The following is a 16,870-nucleotide window of genomic DNA, read 5'->3' as shown; positions in this document are numbered from 1 at the left end:
TACAATGTGTACCACGTGACACTCTCTATTCTTAGACCCTAAATTTGGACAACAAAAAGCTCCCTACTCCTTTAATGGGAAATGCAGAAACCACAGGCAACAGCGATCGATGTTGTAGGCTATACATGTAGAAAAAAAGTGATGGTTTTGTTTCAGTATAGGCTACAATTGCATCAGTTACCAGCAGACCACAACAAGCTTATAAGCAAGTGCCATTTTCCTTTCACTGCTAGTGAAACATGCACACATTGTAAATTGTATTTGTCAAACGTTATAAACACGCAAGTTTGAAAAACTAGCACTAACTTTGAACTGGACTGTCCTACATCTTTAACAGACTATGGAGGGGGGCATCATCCCCCATCAGCACCCAGCAGACTGCCACTGGTTGATGTGTAACACTAGAGACCGCCAGTGAGCCATGATATACGGGCATGGCTCTGGGCGAACGTGAATGGTGAGTCAATGTGGCTTATCGACTGTATGGGCCCATCGGCTGCAATGGCACGATGGTCATAATGACAGCAGACTGCTCGTGACACAAGAAAAGCTTGATAGAGGCTCAGCACGTGAGCAAGAGAGAGGAAACGTGGAGGCGAACTTCGGCAGGTTGTGCGTAAAAAAAAAGAAGGTATATGCAGAGATGCACATGTGAATCGCCGAGATTGTTGATTCCACAGTGTAAGAACCGGTGTAAGGATGATTGAAGATCAGGACTGATGGTGAAAAATATGACATTCATGCCATTTCTGCTCACATTACGAGCGATTTCTCAATATTTGCTTTCACCTGCGCTCCTTTCGGAGCAGCGGCAGGCTTAATACTTAAGTAGAATCGGCTGTCTGTCATAATCACCATTATCAAAAAGGGCTAGAAAAGCCTTTTTTTTAAATAAATAAATGGCCTCAATAGAAAAAACAAATGGTGCATATGAAAGTCCCCATTTATTTACGTTAATTTGTCATCATGAGCTGCTCATCAATGTTTAGTTTCGGAGTGAAAGTGTGCGCGAAATGTCTCTCTAGAATCTCAGATGAAACGGTCTACACAACACTGTGCGCACGGATTCGTAGACGACCTCCTACCGACTTACTTCACGTCACCCCGCCCGTCTGCCCGCCGTCTCCTCCCTAGAACATTTGCTGTGCCCATCCCTTTGAGCGACTCTGGGCTGAGAGAAAAAAAAGAGACGGACACAGACAGAGGGAGAAAGTGAGTGTGTGTGAGAGAGAGAGAGAGAGAGAGAGAGAGAGAGAGAGAGAGAGAGAGAGACTCCCAAAATCACCTAGACTACCTGCTCCATCCAGCACAACAAGGGGTGGAGGACGCACAAGTGCAAGCGCGTCCGTGCGTGCCAGCCGAACAAGACAATAAACGAGCATGCAAAGACCGCAAATCCAGAAATTGAAATAAGAGTTTATCTTGAGAACTCTTTGGAAAAGAGCGCAGCTTTGCGACAAGAAACCAAGACAGCCTATGTGAGTACACGGTACGAAGAGCCATGCATCTCAACAGAGAAGAAGATAACAGCAAAGGTGAGCAAAGGATTTCCGCGGCCATCGGTGGATGGTTTTAATCCAGACTGTATAGTTCAAAGCTCTCGCGTTGGTTGCCAGATGCCCTTGAGTGTGCCATATCAAGTAATGATGCTGGGGGTCATTCCAACAAGCCGATGGTCACTGCTCTCATGGTTCTGTTATTGCCTGTCTGCTTTTCACCAAAAAGCCTTGCATGCGAGAAGCGAGAAGGGCTGTTGCATACACCCAAGGTGGCAATGTGTTGGCTGTCTGTGAGAGAGACTTGAGCACTTGTTGTGCCCGATTCGGTCGCTTTTAAGCACGAGGTGACCCGAGCGTAAAATGCACAAGGTCATCCATTCCCGGTCATATTGACGAGCAGCGCGCCGTGTTGGTGTAGCGACGAGGTGCGTGTGTTTCGGAGGATATCGTTGTCTATAATTGAGACGCCACGGATGTGTGTCCTCCGATGTGGTCGGAGGGGAGAATTAGAGAGCAGACGGTGTGTAATGACACGAGCCCCCTCCATCAGTATCGTAATGATGGAGTAAATAGCCTCTGATGTGTCTGCCGGAGCCGTGCCGAATATTTTTACTCCCAATCTTTGAACTGAAGTCGAGGTCACCGACTAACACCTGATGCTGAAGGAGATTTGCCTCTGAATGTCTGTCGACTTGACGCAGCCTGTGTCTTATTGGGCATTGTTCAATAAACACCAATAGAACTTATCTTGTGTTCACCACACCCACATGGAGCGAGTTAAGCATAATTCTACGTACAGCATAAACATCACCTGCACTGCTCAACCTGCACACTTGTATGCAATTCAACAATTTGTTGCATGCAATGTTCCAAAACTCTCCAAATGTAAGTGCAAATGTAAAATAAGTGGCATATCAGCAGTGCAGTTCTGGACAGAATCCCAGTTTCTTATAGTCAAAATAGTAAGAAGACTATTCCACACTCTAAGTGTTAGAAATCTCTCTATAAACTCTCTTTTCCTCACAACTGAGAAGCATGCTGATAATGTTATAATAATGCTGGCAAGGGAATATAACATTTCAGTTTTTATGTGCAGCTGTCAGGCTTCATGGTCGGCTAATATCTTTGTTTTTCACCAGCTGCAAAGCATGCTGTTCAGAGAGGAGTTCCCCATGTAGTGAGTGGTGCCCTGCACAGTGGCACTCTGCATCATCCCTCATCCAAAATGTCTTACGACCTCGTTGCCAGATATGGTTTCAACAGGGACAAAAGATGAGTCACCACCTGCAACTAGAAGTGATTTCATGATTACATGACAAGTGTGTGTGCGTGTGCGTGTGTGTGTGTGTGTGTAAATTCAACAGAAATTGCAGCATTAAAGCAGCCAATAGTAGAAATTCCAGGACACATCTCAATAAATTGATTGGATTAAATAATTGTATTCATCCCCGGCGGGTTAAAAAGTAGAGCAACAACATACAGCATATTGATGAAATATTAAGGATTATACAGTAAATCATTAAAATGCATATGATAAAAAAATATGAACTGCTGATATTAATATTTTTAGGATTTACAAATGCTCACATTACCATACTCTGGTAAACCTTCATTCCAAATTAGATACATTTAATTCATCAAGTAAATATCTGCCATCAAACTGACGTGATGGTGAAACAAAAGCAAACAGTAATCGTGAAAAGCTCTGAGCCAATGAGGCCAGCCGACTGTTTTATCTTTAACCTGTAAATCTGTGACTCTGACAAACAGTTGTTCAAACAGTATAACTTACTGTGTGTGACATATTAAAGATGCCTGATGATCTTTAATGTTCTGCAAGGCTATACAGCCTGTTTTACCAGAACACCCTTAACTGAAACAGAGTTTTATGCTTTAAGACCGTCTACTGTGTCAAAATGAATCATATCAATAGCTTGGATTCATCACGAATAAATGATTTGACCCAGCCTCTAGCTTGAATTGTCATGTTACATTAGATTGAGATAGTCTAACGCAGAAATATGTTTACGAAATTTACCTCCAGAGACAATTTCACCAATAATTTCAGGAAAGCATAAAGGGTTTGTTTCCTAAAATATTCATCATTTATCTTAAAAACCTATTTGCCGAACTATGAACCTGCAGCTTCATTAAGACACCACCAGCTCTCTTGTGAGATTGATTTGTGACATGAGTTAAACAGGAAGCCATCATTCAAACTTCTACCTGTGAATATGTTTTGATCAGCCAGATAAGTGTGTTTGTGTAGGTTTAAGTTTCTGAGTAAAATCCTGATTCTTTAAGCGCCTGTCAAAAAATACAAATGAGCTGTAATTTCAACTCAACACTGAGACAAATCCGTATTGAGCGGCACACGGTGCAGTGACACGGAAGAAAAAGGAGGCACAGATTAAACTTTTTCTCTCCGGATATCGATTCTGATACCTCAACTCAGAGTTGCCGATACAGAGTACCAATAAGGGACCAGTACTTTATTTTAAATGTTAGAGTCCGCACACTGCACTGTGTGGAACTCATTGGGGTGATGTCTATGTAATGTAACATGAAGCTAGGGATTTCTGTTCCTCCCCAAAGTGAGTATCGATGACTGAATCAATGTAACTGATAGAGAAAACACAGAACTATACAATTACTTTGACAGAGAAACTGTCAATGTAACTGTGCAGGAGATGCAATTAGAGATTCTAATTTTCTGCAGGTGTGAATGTGAGTAAATGGTTGGTCTCTGTACATGTGTTAACTCCTTGATAAGACAGATAGACTGTTCAAATTTGATCCTGCTTCTTGCCCACTGTGAGGTTCAAACCCCCTCGCTACACTGCACGGGATAAATTGGTTTAGTCTGTTGGAAATGAGTTTTACTGTTCGTGTGGCTTTGACATGAATACTCGCCTTTATGTCACCTGGATATAATATCTGAAGCTGCCACATAATTAATCATAAAAAGACGGGAAATCTAACTGTTGGCAGCTTTTCATAAAATAATTATTTATTGTAGTGTTATGGGCTTAATTTGTGTTGATGTCAGTAATTGGGTTTAAACTTTGATGTCACAATTTAGCAATACAAGTTCTGTGGCTTTTGATAAGCTAATTGATCCGCCTGTCCAAGTCCATGCTGCAAGAACAGAATACATCACCTGCAATCAACAGGGTGTTAATATGCATTTCTTTAGAGGAGCACAGTCATTTGCATCTCCATGAAAAATGTGTGATGAATGAGAGGAATGACTGCATTGTGGAGCATAGGCAGAGATGTGTTTCGTAGAGTTGTAGTATTCTGAGGTTGGTTTGTCGAGGTCCTCCCGCGGGGTTGTTGTAATCTCTCCAGAGCAGCCCAGGTGTAAATGTCAGACATCAATGCAAGGTGCAATAGAGAATCATTATTAATCCGGCACGTGAACAGTCAGAGATAATTACTTAATATTAGCAGCATTTAGATTCAGAGGGAAATGTTTAACTATGTTATGGCTCAAAACTAATGGGCTGGAATCTTATTCGTGGTTTGAGACAAGCTGCAAGAAAGAAGAGAGAGACAGAGCAGTAATTAATAAATCTGAAACAAAGGTATTTATATTCCCTGTTTAACTCTGAGGCACAATGTTGGGGAGGAAGCCACTTAGATTTACAGACTCAAGGGATGGGACGGGACACTGAAGCTGTGAAAAGGGAGATATTGCTCTGTTCTTGCTTTGCTGAACACATATTTACAACCAAAGACGAATATGATAGACGATCACATCAAAATGATGGCTGAATAGAAAAGTCAGACGGGTGGGGGGGTCAGACACAATGTGCCACGGAGAGGGAGTTGGGTTTGTTTGTTGTGAGAAGGCTGAATTATACCTTCTTCAGTTTCAATAGTCTGCCAAAACGATTTTCCCTCATGGTGTACAATTCAAAATGAAAGACTCAACAAAAATATTTTTCTTTTTCTGATGAAGGTGTCATGTTGAAACACGTCAGCAGATTTTTCCGTCTGTAAGCTGTGAATAAAATCATCAAAATGTGAGATGTCGGGTGATGCTTGTTTTTGTTGTCACTATTAAAGTGACAGTTATTTCCCCCCCCAAAACCTTATTGCATAATTTTAAAAAGGAGGTTTTAAATACAACGTGAGGAAGTCCACAAAGAAATAAAGATGTTTTGAAGTTATTGGGAAAAAAGAGAAAGCTGTTTACAAAAGTCTAAAAAAGATGGTCCTTAACTTCAGCTGGTCAGTTTCTGCTCACTGTTTTGTGGAGGTAATAAATATAAAAAACACATCATCTGTTCCTATACAAATAACATATTTGTATTACTTTACATGCCAATCATAAACTTGTGTTGGCCCAGACAAACACATTGCAAGATATAGTGTATATTTGTGTATTGTGTGTGTGTGGTGTGTGGTTAGACATCCCTGTGCTCTTACATAACTCTGTTGCAGCAGCATGCTAAAGACAGCATCCTAATTGTTCTCTACATCCACCTAGCTTCTGTCTCTCCTCCCGCTTGACCCCGTTTGCCATCTTGTCTGGGTTTTATTTTGCGCCTCGCAATTATTGATGAGAAGTAACGGGCAAGGAAAACAGACGGCCAGAGATGGCGGAGAAGAGATTTTGAAATCTGGATGCATCAAGAAAGTAGCCTTCCACTGTAAAAACAGTGTGGGTTGAAAAAGTTACTGGCAGATATAGGGGGCTGGTGGAGAAAGACAGAAATAGATAATTGGAGACAGAGGCAGAGAGAGAGAGGCAGTCTAGATCTTGAGAGAATATCTATGTTATGCCTGTAGTGAGTACCAGTAGTGAGTACTTTTGAAGAGAAAAAGAGACATACACTATTCCTTTAAATCAGTAAACTTAGTGAAGCAACACTGGTCTCCAGGCTCTGTACACAGAGACAGTAAAGAGGACAAAGGCACAGAAAGAAGATCGCTGGATCCTTTTTACATTTTTTATAATACTGACGGATTGGGAGGAAGAGTCTCTTCAAGCTCTTCTGTTTGGTAAAATGCTGACAGCGATAACAGTACATTTAAGTATCCTTTAAAAAGAGTTTGTTCAACTAAGTATAATCAATCTGATGTGTCAGTAATACATGTAAGGTGAGTCAGAAGAACGCCTCTGAATAGAATTATCATACATGACAGATTTATTTGAGCATTGACTCAAACGTGTGATGCAGACACGTGTTGGATATTATCATGCACAGAGCTTTTTTCTATCTTCACTAAAATAGGACAAACTGTCAAAACGCACTAAGATACTGTGCATGTGATTGTTACCTTTATTGTATATCGAATGCCTGGGGATTTCTAAATGCAAAGTTTTTGCTTCAACGGTGGAGAGAGAATGGCCACTAACAAACCTACAGCCCTTACATGTCCTGGATTGGGACAGGCCCATAATAAGCCTTTATCTACATGCGTGGGAACGAACGAGGGGACAACAGGCTGTTATTGGTAGACATCGTCGAGGACGCGGGTCCGGGGGAGATAGCCAGGAGGGAGACTAGATTATAACCCACGACCACGAGTCATGATCAAATTCCAACCCACATCAGCACAGGTACACCAACCAAACAGTATTAACTGTAACCAAGATCTGTTCTAACCTTAGATGTTTTAGTTGTCCAACCCGAACCAAATCTCAACCATACTGTAGTTGCTGTACACAGACATTGTAGAAAGTGACACCTTCTTTAAAAATGTTGACATTGGGTGTAAAAAAACACAAAAAAACATAACTAAATGTGATCTGTGTTTTGTTTCATGTCAGGTGTAGGGTTGCAAAAACGTGACCAGCAAACACCGCCAGTTGATCTTTGAAGTACTATTGGCACCATAGCTTTTCTTTTTTGGCCTCTTGTGCTTTTCTAACAGCTGAATGAACAGTGAGGCTTCTTGGATAAGGTCATGATTCTCACAGGCCCTCTGATTGGCAATGACTGTTGATTTCTAAGGCACTGATGGAACAACACCTGCCTGGATACCCACTGTCTGCAACAACAGACTTAAAGTGGCGATTACCTTATTTTGGTAGATAAGTAGGATAGGAGAGGAAGATCTGTTTTGGGACTCCCGTCTCAACCCACGGTGGCCTTGTGTGACTCTGAGAGGCTCTAGGATGAGTAAGGCAGAGGGCTATTTGTGGTTTGTACTCCTGCCCAGAATGGATGCTTGAGAGAGGGGAGCACTGTTGCATCAAGAGTAAGAGTGCAACTTGGCTCTCTCTGTTGAAAAGGTGTGCAGCATCGCTCCATTCCCAATGTGGGTTAGGCATTGGAAGATGGCTTGTTCAGTAACCTAGGTTACAAACGCACCCCCCAAAATCTACACGCAAGACTGTCACAGCCTGCTTAGCCAGCATAATTTATAACACTAGGAACCATCGTATCGCTTATTTCAGGCTGAGAAGTCGGCCTCCCCGACGGCCGGATATCAACGAATTTGTGTGTGTGTAATCGGCGGAGGAGGGAAGTCCTCCAGGATGGACCCGTCTTAAGGGCCACCACTGGAGGAGGAACACCGTGTGGTTGGGAACCTCGCTTTGTTATGAAGGGCAGCTTCAGGACCCTGGCCCTAACAATTTAGATGCCAATCTGTCCCCTATTGCTTCACTAAAAACACAAACAGCTAATGTCTAAGCACTATAATCACATGCAACATCATGCATGATCAACAAGCAGAGCATCAGCACAATCTGAGCCAACCAAGTTAGTAAATCACATAAGCTTGAACAACATAATTTTAACCTAACTATTTGTAGCCTATCATTACTACTGTCAGTCTATCCCAGGGGAAGAGCTCTCTTACCTTTAGGAGACTATGCAGGCACCCTCAGAGATGAGCAAGACTGGACTTTGGTTGGAATGTACAAAATACAAACCGGTTTTATTTGTTTTTTACAATAAGAAGATGATTAGAGGTCATAAAAATAGATACTGTAAAAAGTAAGTAAAAGAAAAGACAAAATGTCAAATAAATCTCCAATAATTCTCGTAAAAAAAGAACCTAGATCCTCTAAGACCCTCCAAAAGCCTGCACAAAGCCTGTGTGTCTCTGTTGTGTCCACCTATTTTTACTTTATTGCTTCGAGCATCTTTAACTTCCAGGTCCATATATGGTCGACAACTTAACATTAGGAAAATCATGATACATTTTAATTGCACTTAGCTTAGTGATGGGTAATAAATCAATAATGGCTCATTGAGCGGAATAAAACTTAGTCTCAAAACAACACTTTAAGATATTGCTCACAGAGATCTATTGTCATAAAAGTCTGTTAGATGTGAAAACACAGCGATGTTTCCATTGTGTAGGTGTCAGCCAGGTGTGCAAACCACAGAAAAATTCTTACAGTTACGCTTTAGGGTCTCGCTTCTCGCTCTTCAGAAAGTAGAGGTGTTAGATATCGAAGTTCACCTGCAGTACACTGCAGTACCACAGTTTCAATATGTTCCAAGTTTAATCTTTAATTTGTCAATTAATTAATTGCTGAATTAATTATTTTAATAGAGGAATAGAGAGATAGGTTTGGGTGAGGTGTGTCTTCAATATTTTTGGTGAATACCTCAACACTATTTTATCAAACAGGACACAAACCTAATTGTTTAAGAGGAGGATTAATGGCTGGATATATCAATGGATGGATGGACGACAAAGAATAGGAAACAATACAGATACAAGACGTGTGTGCACCCTACCTAGACTAAGAGAAGCCATCAGGATATTATAAGAACAGATATCAGCAGTCTAGCCAGGAACAGATGGTGAGAAAGAGCTACACACAGACAGGCTCTTCCTGCCAATACAGAGAATAGTGTCAGGATGTAAATACACAGACACATACAAACACAGTCTTGGACTTGCAAAAGTCTTGATGGGAGAGCGTCTATGATCTCAAAGGCTGCATGGCTGTTTCTGTCACACCCCCAAAGCTTCATTTCCTCTCTCCTTCTTTGTTTCGTTTCCTCTCCTTTTCCATTCTGCTACTGTACCAACCCTCATCTTCTTCCACAAACTCTCTCCATCCACCCTCCAGCTTTTCTCCATTGTGTCACTTTGAAATGTTATGATTATACATTGGAATAATAACAAACACTGATGCCTGAGTGACACACTGCACTTCCATTTGATCCACTTTTGGATTCCTGTTCCTGGCAACAACATTTATGTCCGACTGGTAAATTATTCATTACAGGTAGTAGAGAGGCAATATAATTAAATAAGCTAATGCAAAGAAGCTCTCAGGGACTATTAAATGTAGCACAAATGTTTAGTACACAGTTAATTAGGTTTATACTTGGTCTGATGCACATCAAACCTCCTAACCACAGCATCAACCGGGGGTGGAGCAGGCGCCAGTTTGGGTCCATGTAACATGTGGAGTGCTGGAGGTCTGTCATACTGTGTGGACCCTTTAGGGAGAGCTGTTTGTATACCTGCTGCAGTCCACCTCCATACATCACCATTATGCTGCTGGCTCTGGCACAAATCCCCCATGTTTTACTTTTCTTGCAAACTTTCACTAAAGTTCTGAAGAGACTCAGTAATATTTTCTTTAAAAAGTTTTAGAATAAATGATTGACAGGTATACTCCTCGAATGAAACATCAACTTTGACCTTTCCAGCACCTGGCTGAGTAAATGTCCCACTTGCTGGGATGTCGATGGTCTTTGCTTCTTCAGGGCAGCTGTCCCGGGGAATGATGTCTTACATTATTTACTACAGTCGGTTTCTGTTGAAGCCAGGGTGAGATACAGGTCATGCAGTTGCAGAAACATGCATGATTAGCTGCAGAATGAAGTTAGTGGGAGTCAGACGGAGTCACTTCCCATAATTTGCGGTTTGTCCTCCAGCTACAAGGATAAATTACGGCAGTCAATGTTTGTCCAGAAAAAAAGTGACAAATGCCCATCACCAGTTCAACGATATTCAGCTTTCAATATTATAAAAATAACAAATAAATATAGCCACGAATCTTTAAATTTGAAGAGATGGAGAATTTGGAATCAGAGAGTATTTGGTGTTTTTAGTTATGTTTGCGGCATGGCTGTGGGGATGCCAATGTTGCTCTATTGGCAGTGTTGCCAAATTAATTAGTTTGCCTAATTATACTGATAAAACAGAAGTTTTTCTATTGGTTGGTCAACTATTTTGTTCCAGAATAAAATATCTCTCAGCGGCACCTTGCTAACATGCTAAACTAAGAAGGCGAACATGGTAAAAATTATACCTGTTTAACATTAGCATGTTAGCATTGTCAATGTGAGCATGTTAGCATGCTAAACTTAGCATTTATCCCAAAGCACTCCTGGGCGTACAAACTGCCACACAGAGCCTCGAGCATATAGCTGCACTCTTAGTCTTGTCGCTTGATAAACGACTGATTGTGTTCAGGTCAAATTTGACTTGTTTTCAAGTTTAGATGTGTGAAACATACCTTTCATTTTTTGTGATCAGAACAAGGCTTCAACAATGGCCTACTAAATACAATAAAGCACATTTTGATAATTTTCCCTTTTTTAATGGTTATAAAAGAAAAAGTTCCCTGAATAATGTGGTGCTATGGGTTAAATCAGCTGATGCAGCTAAAGATGCATCAAATTCCTTCCTTGCTGTTTCAGACAGAAGCACAATGTCTGACCTTTGTTCACACTTTGTAGTACCTGAGAATTTGAGTTACTTCCACCCCCGTCAACCTTCAGCTGCCAGTTTAACTCTGCTCTGAGGCCTTACGATACCGATTTTTTTATTTCTCCCCCACTGATGAAAGCAGTGGTCTGCGTGGCTGGATGAGGTGACTTACCTTGGACGTAGCCCCTAAGGATGATGTTTGCGACAGCCTTCAGCACCTGGTCGCCGTGCGGCCGCTGTGTCCATCTCAGGGCCACTTAGCAGCAGCTGAATATTTGCAGCAGTGTTCTTCTCCTGAGGCACCAAGGGGCATGGAGGTGACTCAGCCTCACTCCTGAAGAACAGACTGAACAGGCTGTTGCACAGACAGTGAATTAATTTCAGAAAATTTGGAGCAAGCTGCATTGAAATGTACTTCTCACACTGAATTCCAATCTGTCCATTTCAGTTATCAGTTTCCTTCCTGATTGTGCAACAAATTACCATTTGCTTTAAATATACTGTACGCAGAAAATGGAACCCGTTCCGAATAATGACAGATGAAAGTTTCAGAGTCGGTGTGTAAACGTGATTGACACAAGGTGGGATCATATATTTTTTCAGATGTGCAACAATTTCGGACGAATATACGGGCTTAGTGTGCAAAGGCCTAAATTACTATATTGACTTCAAATATGTATTCTCCCCTCCCTTTAGTCATCAGTAGTCTGCTCACTCTTGGTGCATAGCTCTTAATGTCTGTTGTTTGTATGGCCAGCACTGTGAGAGTGTTTTGTATCCATTGTATCTATGTTGAGGATCTACAGAAAAGACAAAGGTTATATACTGTATATATATAAATTGAAAGTATAAATGCACATATATAATATAAACTGCTTTTAAAAGCTTGTTATGAGCAGCACAACCTTTTGATACAAGCCACCCATATTTTCTATTACAACTAAATGCCCACCATCTGCACACTGCGACTGATGAATGCAATTGCCATATTCTTGTTATCAGCTATCTATACAGTGTCCCCTGTGCAGGGAAATGAGATGGAGAAATATGAGTGTGTTTGTTTACAGGTTGGCAAAATGGAGGGTCCCATCCCTTTGTTAATGGCGATGTTTGCTCATGTGTTTCTGTGTTTGCAATGATGTGTGACAACGTCCACAACAATTTTTGCATCAGTGTCAAACTGATGTTCTCCTGCTACAGCGTCACTTCTGCTGCTTTCACTTTCAATTTCCTTCCCTTTGCTTTTAAGGGATTTTGTTTCTTGTTTTCCCTGTACATCAAAAACCATCATGCATTCAAAATGCTTAAATTATACTAATGGAAAGTGGGCCACGAATGGAGAGAGAGGGAAAGAGGGAGGATGGAGCACAACGATGGCACTCCATTGAGGATTTGGGAGAGAGGAGAGGAGAGTAGGCAAAGCAGAGGTGATTTGAAGAGTAAGAAAAGATAGAATGAAGAAAGAGGGGAGTTAATATATCGGCATTCATCCGAGTATAATAAATACATTTTAAAAAGCCCAAGGCTGGGCAGGCTGAGACGCCAAATATGCAATAGTTCTCCCATCATGTACTACTTCGCTCAGACATTTTTGCCCCTCTCAGACAGACACAGTGAGACATGATAAAACACGTTATCAACGTGTGAATCACCATGTGTTTGTGACTATTCTCCTGACCAGGGTTTAACAGAGATTGGACACACTGCTCGCCTTCAGCCTGAAAGAGGGATTATGGGAACTGTAGGATTACTACAGCTATACTTTATAATAGGGTTCAGGGTATTCACAAGAATACACTCTGAGGTAAACTTTCTGGTACTCGTCTCCAAGGCGGAGTTCTTTGCCTCCACCTTGTCTGTTCATTTCACAATCAGGGCATTATGTTGCGTATCATTTATATTGGAGCAATTTGATTTGATTTACAACGGAAGAGCCAATTCTTGGATGAACAGCAACCAGTTATTGACCTATGGCAGCACTCTCTGGTATTAGTGGCTGTACAACCTTTAATGGCAATCCTTCTAATGTTTGTTGAGATATTTCAGTCTGGACCAAAGTTGTGGATCAACAAACACAAACAGACTGACATTGCCAAGCCGCAAGCGTGCCTAAAAAATGTAGGAGAGAATTATTGTAAAAGGAAGGAGAGAGAGGCAGAGGTATAGTCGGATTTATGGAGAAGTACAATGAGCAGGACATTGGGGCTGGTCGGTGGGTTTTCTGGTTGTTTACTTGGTTGGATTGATTGGTTGCTGGAGGTATGTTACAGGAGTTACAGGAGAGAGAACCAGACGGATGGTTACAGGCCCAGTCTGAGTTTATTTATAAATAAACGCTTTGAATAATTTAGAGGAACCATCAAGAGACCACGTGGGATACTCCCAAGTTGGATAAGAAGAGGATACAAAACCAAATCCTAAATTGTTAAGGGTACTCTCAGGTTTGTTATGCTCTCCACAAATCATACCTGAGGAAGAGAAGCTATGATTCTCATTGGAAAAAATGCTCCATCAATTTCCCAGACAGATAACAGAAAGATATTACGAAGATTAACTCAGATAATATCATCAGACTACTGTCTGTCCCATATCTTCTTAAAACTGTACAAGCAAAAAAACTAAAAAACATCATGTTGTAATCTCTCTATTCATCAACATTCTCCCCCTCTCTCTCTCTCTCTCTCTCTCTCTCTCTCTCTCTCTCTCTCTCTCTGTCTGTCTCTTTGTGTCTCTCTATTATATATATATGCCACAATATTTGCAGTGACTGCTCCTTGTGATGTTGTCATAGATTGCTCTGGCCCAGAATCCTAAAACAATAGTGTGATCACAGGAACACACAAATCAGACATACAGAGGCTGAGATGAATAGCGAAAAAGCAACTGTACAACAGGGAAACTGTGTGTGCATGGGCTTGTGTGAGAGGAACACAGGTGTGTGTGTGTGTGTGCTGTATAATGTAGAAAGAGAGTAGAGGGGTTATAGAGACACTAGAGGATACACTGAGATGTAGACGGAAGGTATTTCATTCACAGCTGACAGATACAGTCTGAATACAGAGTACAGTCCTCTGAGCCCATGTGTATGTAGGATTGATGTTTCAGTTGATACTCTCACAGGCTTCAGTCTTTTTCTTCTGTCCTATATGCCCCAAAACAAGTTACAACATGTTACATCATCCTTTCAGATCTGCTTGATAAAAGCTTTCATTCACTCATGTTTAATGTTCATGTGCATTAATCATATAGTTTGGTTTCAACACCCACAGACACTTGAGGTGTTGCCTGCGTTGGCTCACAGGAAAGTGTCCATTAGCTAATAGGGAGAAAAGTAGATCGTAGAGGCTCAAAAATAACTGCCCTCTCTGCTGTGGATCGGAAGGTGATGCAAGTACAGTCTATCCATATTTAGCAGTTTGTTGATTAGCAGTAAGACTGGATGGACAGCACTTGGTGGACAAATAATGTTCACACAGTCAAAAACCATAAAAATGTTTTTGTTGTTTTATTGTTATTGACATGAGAGGTTATGATTCCATACAATATTCGTAAAAAAAAAAGTTAAATTAAGACTTTAAGGTGCATAATTGTCGTGTATTTTTGTGTGAGTAAATTGTGTATTGTTGTGCATGGTGTATGTTGTCTTATACACCAGTGCCAACGAGTATGCAAATCGAATGGACAATGAAGTAATCTGAATATGTAGTAATGTAAAGTATTTGTGATTTATAATGAATGGCTTAAAGCTGCCCCTCAGAGTTTCTTGTAAACAAAAACATTCTGTTACTCACCTAAATGCATCCTGTGAATCTTTGAGGCTTTACCTGTTCAAGGCATTTCCTTCCTCGTACATTCGTGCATTGTTTACATACATGTTTACTTGCCAGAGATCTTCTTCCTTCTGGCCTTTGATGGTGCATTGCAGCATTTCTTAGTGTGTTACTGCCACCTGTAGATCAGTGGAACAGTGTGAAACCATTGGCAGGAATAGTGGCGGGTACGGTAAATAAAAACCTATAAAACATTACGACAAACAGGCCCTCAACAGGAAATAACAAATGGGAAGTGCCACATTGCCATTAAAGTGCCATATACAGAACCAGACGAATGACAAAATATATGCGGTTCCACTCCACACAAGTCTGTTCTTCTGCTGTACACAATGTAAAATATTTGAAAAATAAAATACATGGTGTAAGCATCATTTAATCTCTTAAAACAAAACAGCAAGACAAAGCCTACTGGGTCGGACAATTACTTTCATGTGTGTGACCTCAGCTGAATATAAAAATGATTTAAAGCGAAATGTATCAGTAAAAGCAGCAAATAGGAGTACATATTGCAATTGTACTCGTCTAAGAGTTAAAAAGTATTGCAAAACAACTATTCTTAAGAGTACAATTCATTTAAAAAATATATATTGCGTCAACTGGATGCTTGCGTGCCTGCATGAGAATAAACTAAAAAGGGACTCAATCATAAAAACATTGCTCTATAAAGCTAAAAAATGGTCAAAGACTACACAGGGAACAAAGCAGGCAGACATATGGACATAGCCCTCTTCACTTAGTTTGCATTATTCACAGTACAAACAGTACAAACAGTTATGCAGTAAGTTTTTAACCCTTCAGTTACTTTTTAACGGTTCATGAAGAAGCTTTACTATAACTAACTACATTAATAATTACAGTTTTGCCGTTTATGGCTTCAATCTCCTCAGAAAAAAGTCAGATTTGTGAGACATTTCAAATGAAAGATTGTACGGCCAAGCTCTCATTTTGCAACTACTACTATGTCATCATTTATATTCCCTTCCCTCAAATCTCTCACCCGCCCGTCTCCCTATCCCGCTGTCTCATATCTTTTCTCGTTTTCTCTTTATACACATCTCTCCAGGCTCTTTGGTGAGTCAACTCGCATGTCTGAGTAATTATACATACCCACAGGGGCACAAATGCACAACAATGCAGACATAAAGAAACTTAGTATCCAAGATATATTTATTAATAGTTATAACAAGTTTTCAATAAATGTTGGATGATTAGAATGGAGAAACCACCATTAAAAGCAAAGGTTTCACTCAGGTATGTGTTAAAAGTGATTAGCGGTCAACTTTACTTCGGAATCAAAAGTAACAGCATTCATTCTGAAGAAGCATCAGATCAACACGTCAAAGTATTGATGCATTAGCCTGCAATACGGCGAGAGAAGCATCCAGACTGAAAATAGACCTGTGTTTAAAATACATGGGGCTATGTTGGTGGGTATGTTATGTTTTATTCCAGGTACTAGCATGACAATAAATTGCGATCCAGGGAGGTTGGAGTACTACATGATTTACTTTAAAGGCTTACAAGATGCCAAAACACGGCACAGCAATTTATAGTACTGTGAGACAGGATTTTATTAATTTCGAGAGCTATCAAGGTCATATTACTTTCTGTCGCGATGACCTCAAAGTAAAAAGTAGAAATGCACTGATTACAAAATAATCTACCAGAATGGAACCATTTCAAAAAAATATCTTATTGTGATTTTTCTGACCAATATTGCTAATTAGATTTAAATTGTGATTTATTTTCTGTGATGTGCTCAAAAGGTTACTTTAACTGAGATATTTGAGCAATAGTCTCCTCCAGCCGTCATTTCCACTCGACAACTATTGGACTACCTCCTAGCTGCTCATCTGAAATTGGTCAGCTATGTAATTTGTGTGGACGAATTCTTCT

General features: G+C 40.6%; 1 protein-coding gene across 5 annotated transcripts in view; it reads left to right on the top strand.

Annotated features, from left to right (window-relative positions):
• The first annotated feature begins 1,193 nt into the window (after positions 1 to 1,193).
• Positions 1,194 to 16,870, top strand: part of syt7b (synaptotagmin VIIb) — a 91,940-nt gene continuing 76,263 nt past the window's right edge. For 3 of the 5 annotated variants that reach the window (XM_031846863.1, XM_031846865.1, XM_031846864.1), the window contains exon 1: positions 1,195 to 1,535. In XM_031846863.1, the coding sequence (XP_031702723.1) occupies positions 1,502 to 1,535 (34 nt within the window). In that variant the 5' untranslated portion in view covers positions 1,195 to 1,501. Of the gene's footprint in view, positions 1,536 to 16,870 lie in introns of all 5 variants that reach the window. The other 2 variants (XM_031846862.1, XM_031846866.1) reach the window with 2 other exon arrangements.

The sequence above is a fragment of the Anarrhichthys ocellatus genome, unplaced genomic scaffold (genome assembly GCF_004355925.1).
Source record: "Anarrhichthys ocellatus isolate YVR2014 unplaced genomic scaffold, GSC_Weel_1.0 scaffold6, whole genome shotgun sequence".
In the NCBI taxonomy this organism is placed as follows: domain Eukaryota; kingdom Metazoa; phylum Chordata; class Actinopteri; order Perciformes; family Anarhichadidae; genus Anarrhichthys; species Anarrhichthys ocellatus.
This window is presented reverse-complemented; position numbering and strand designations above follow the sequence as displayed.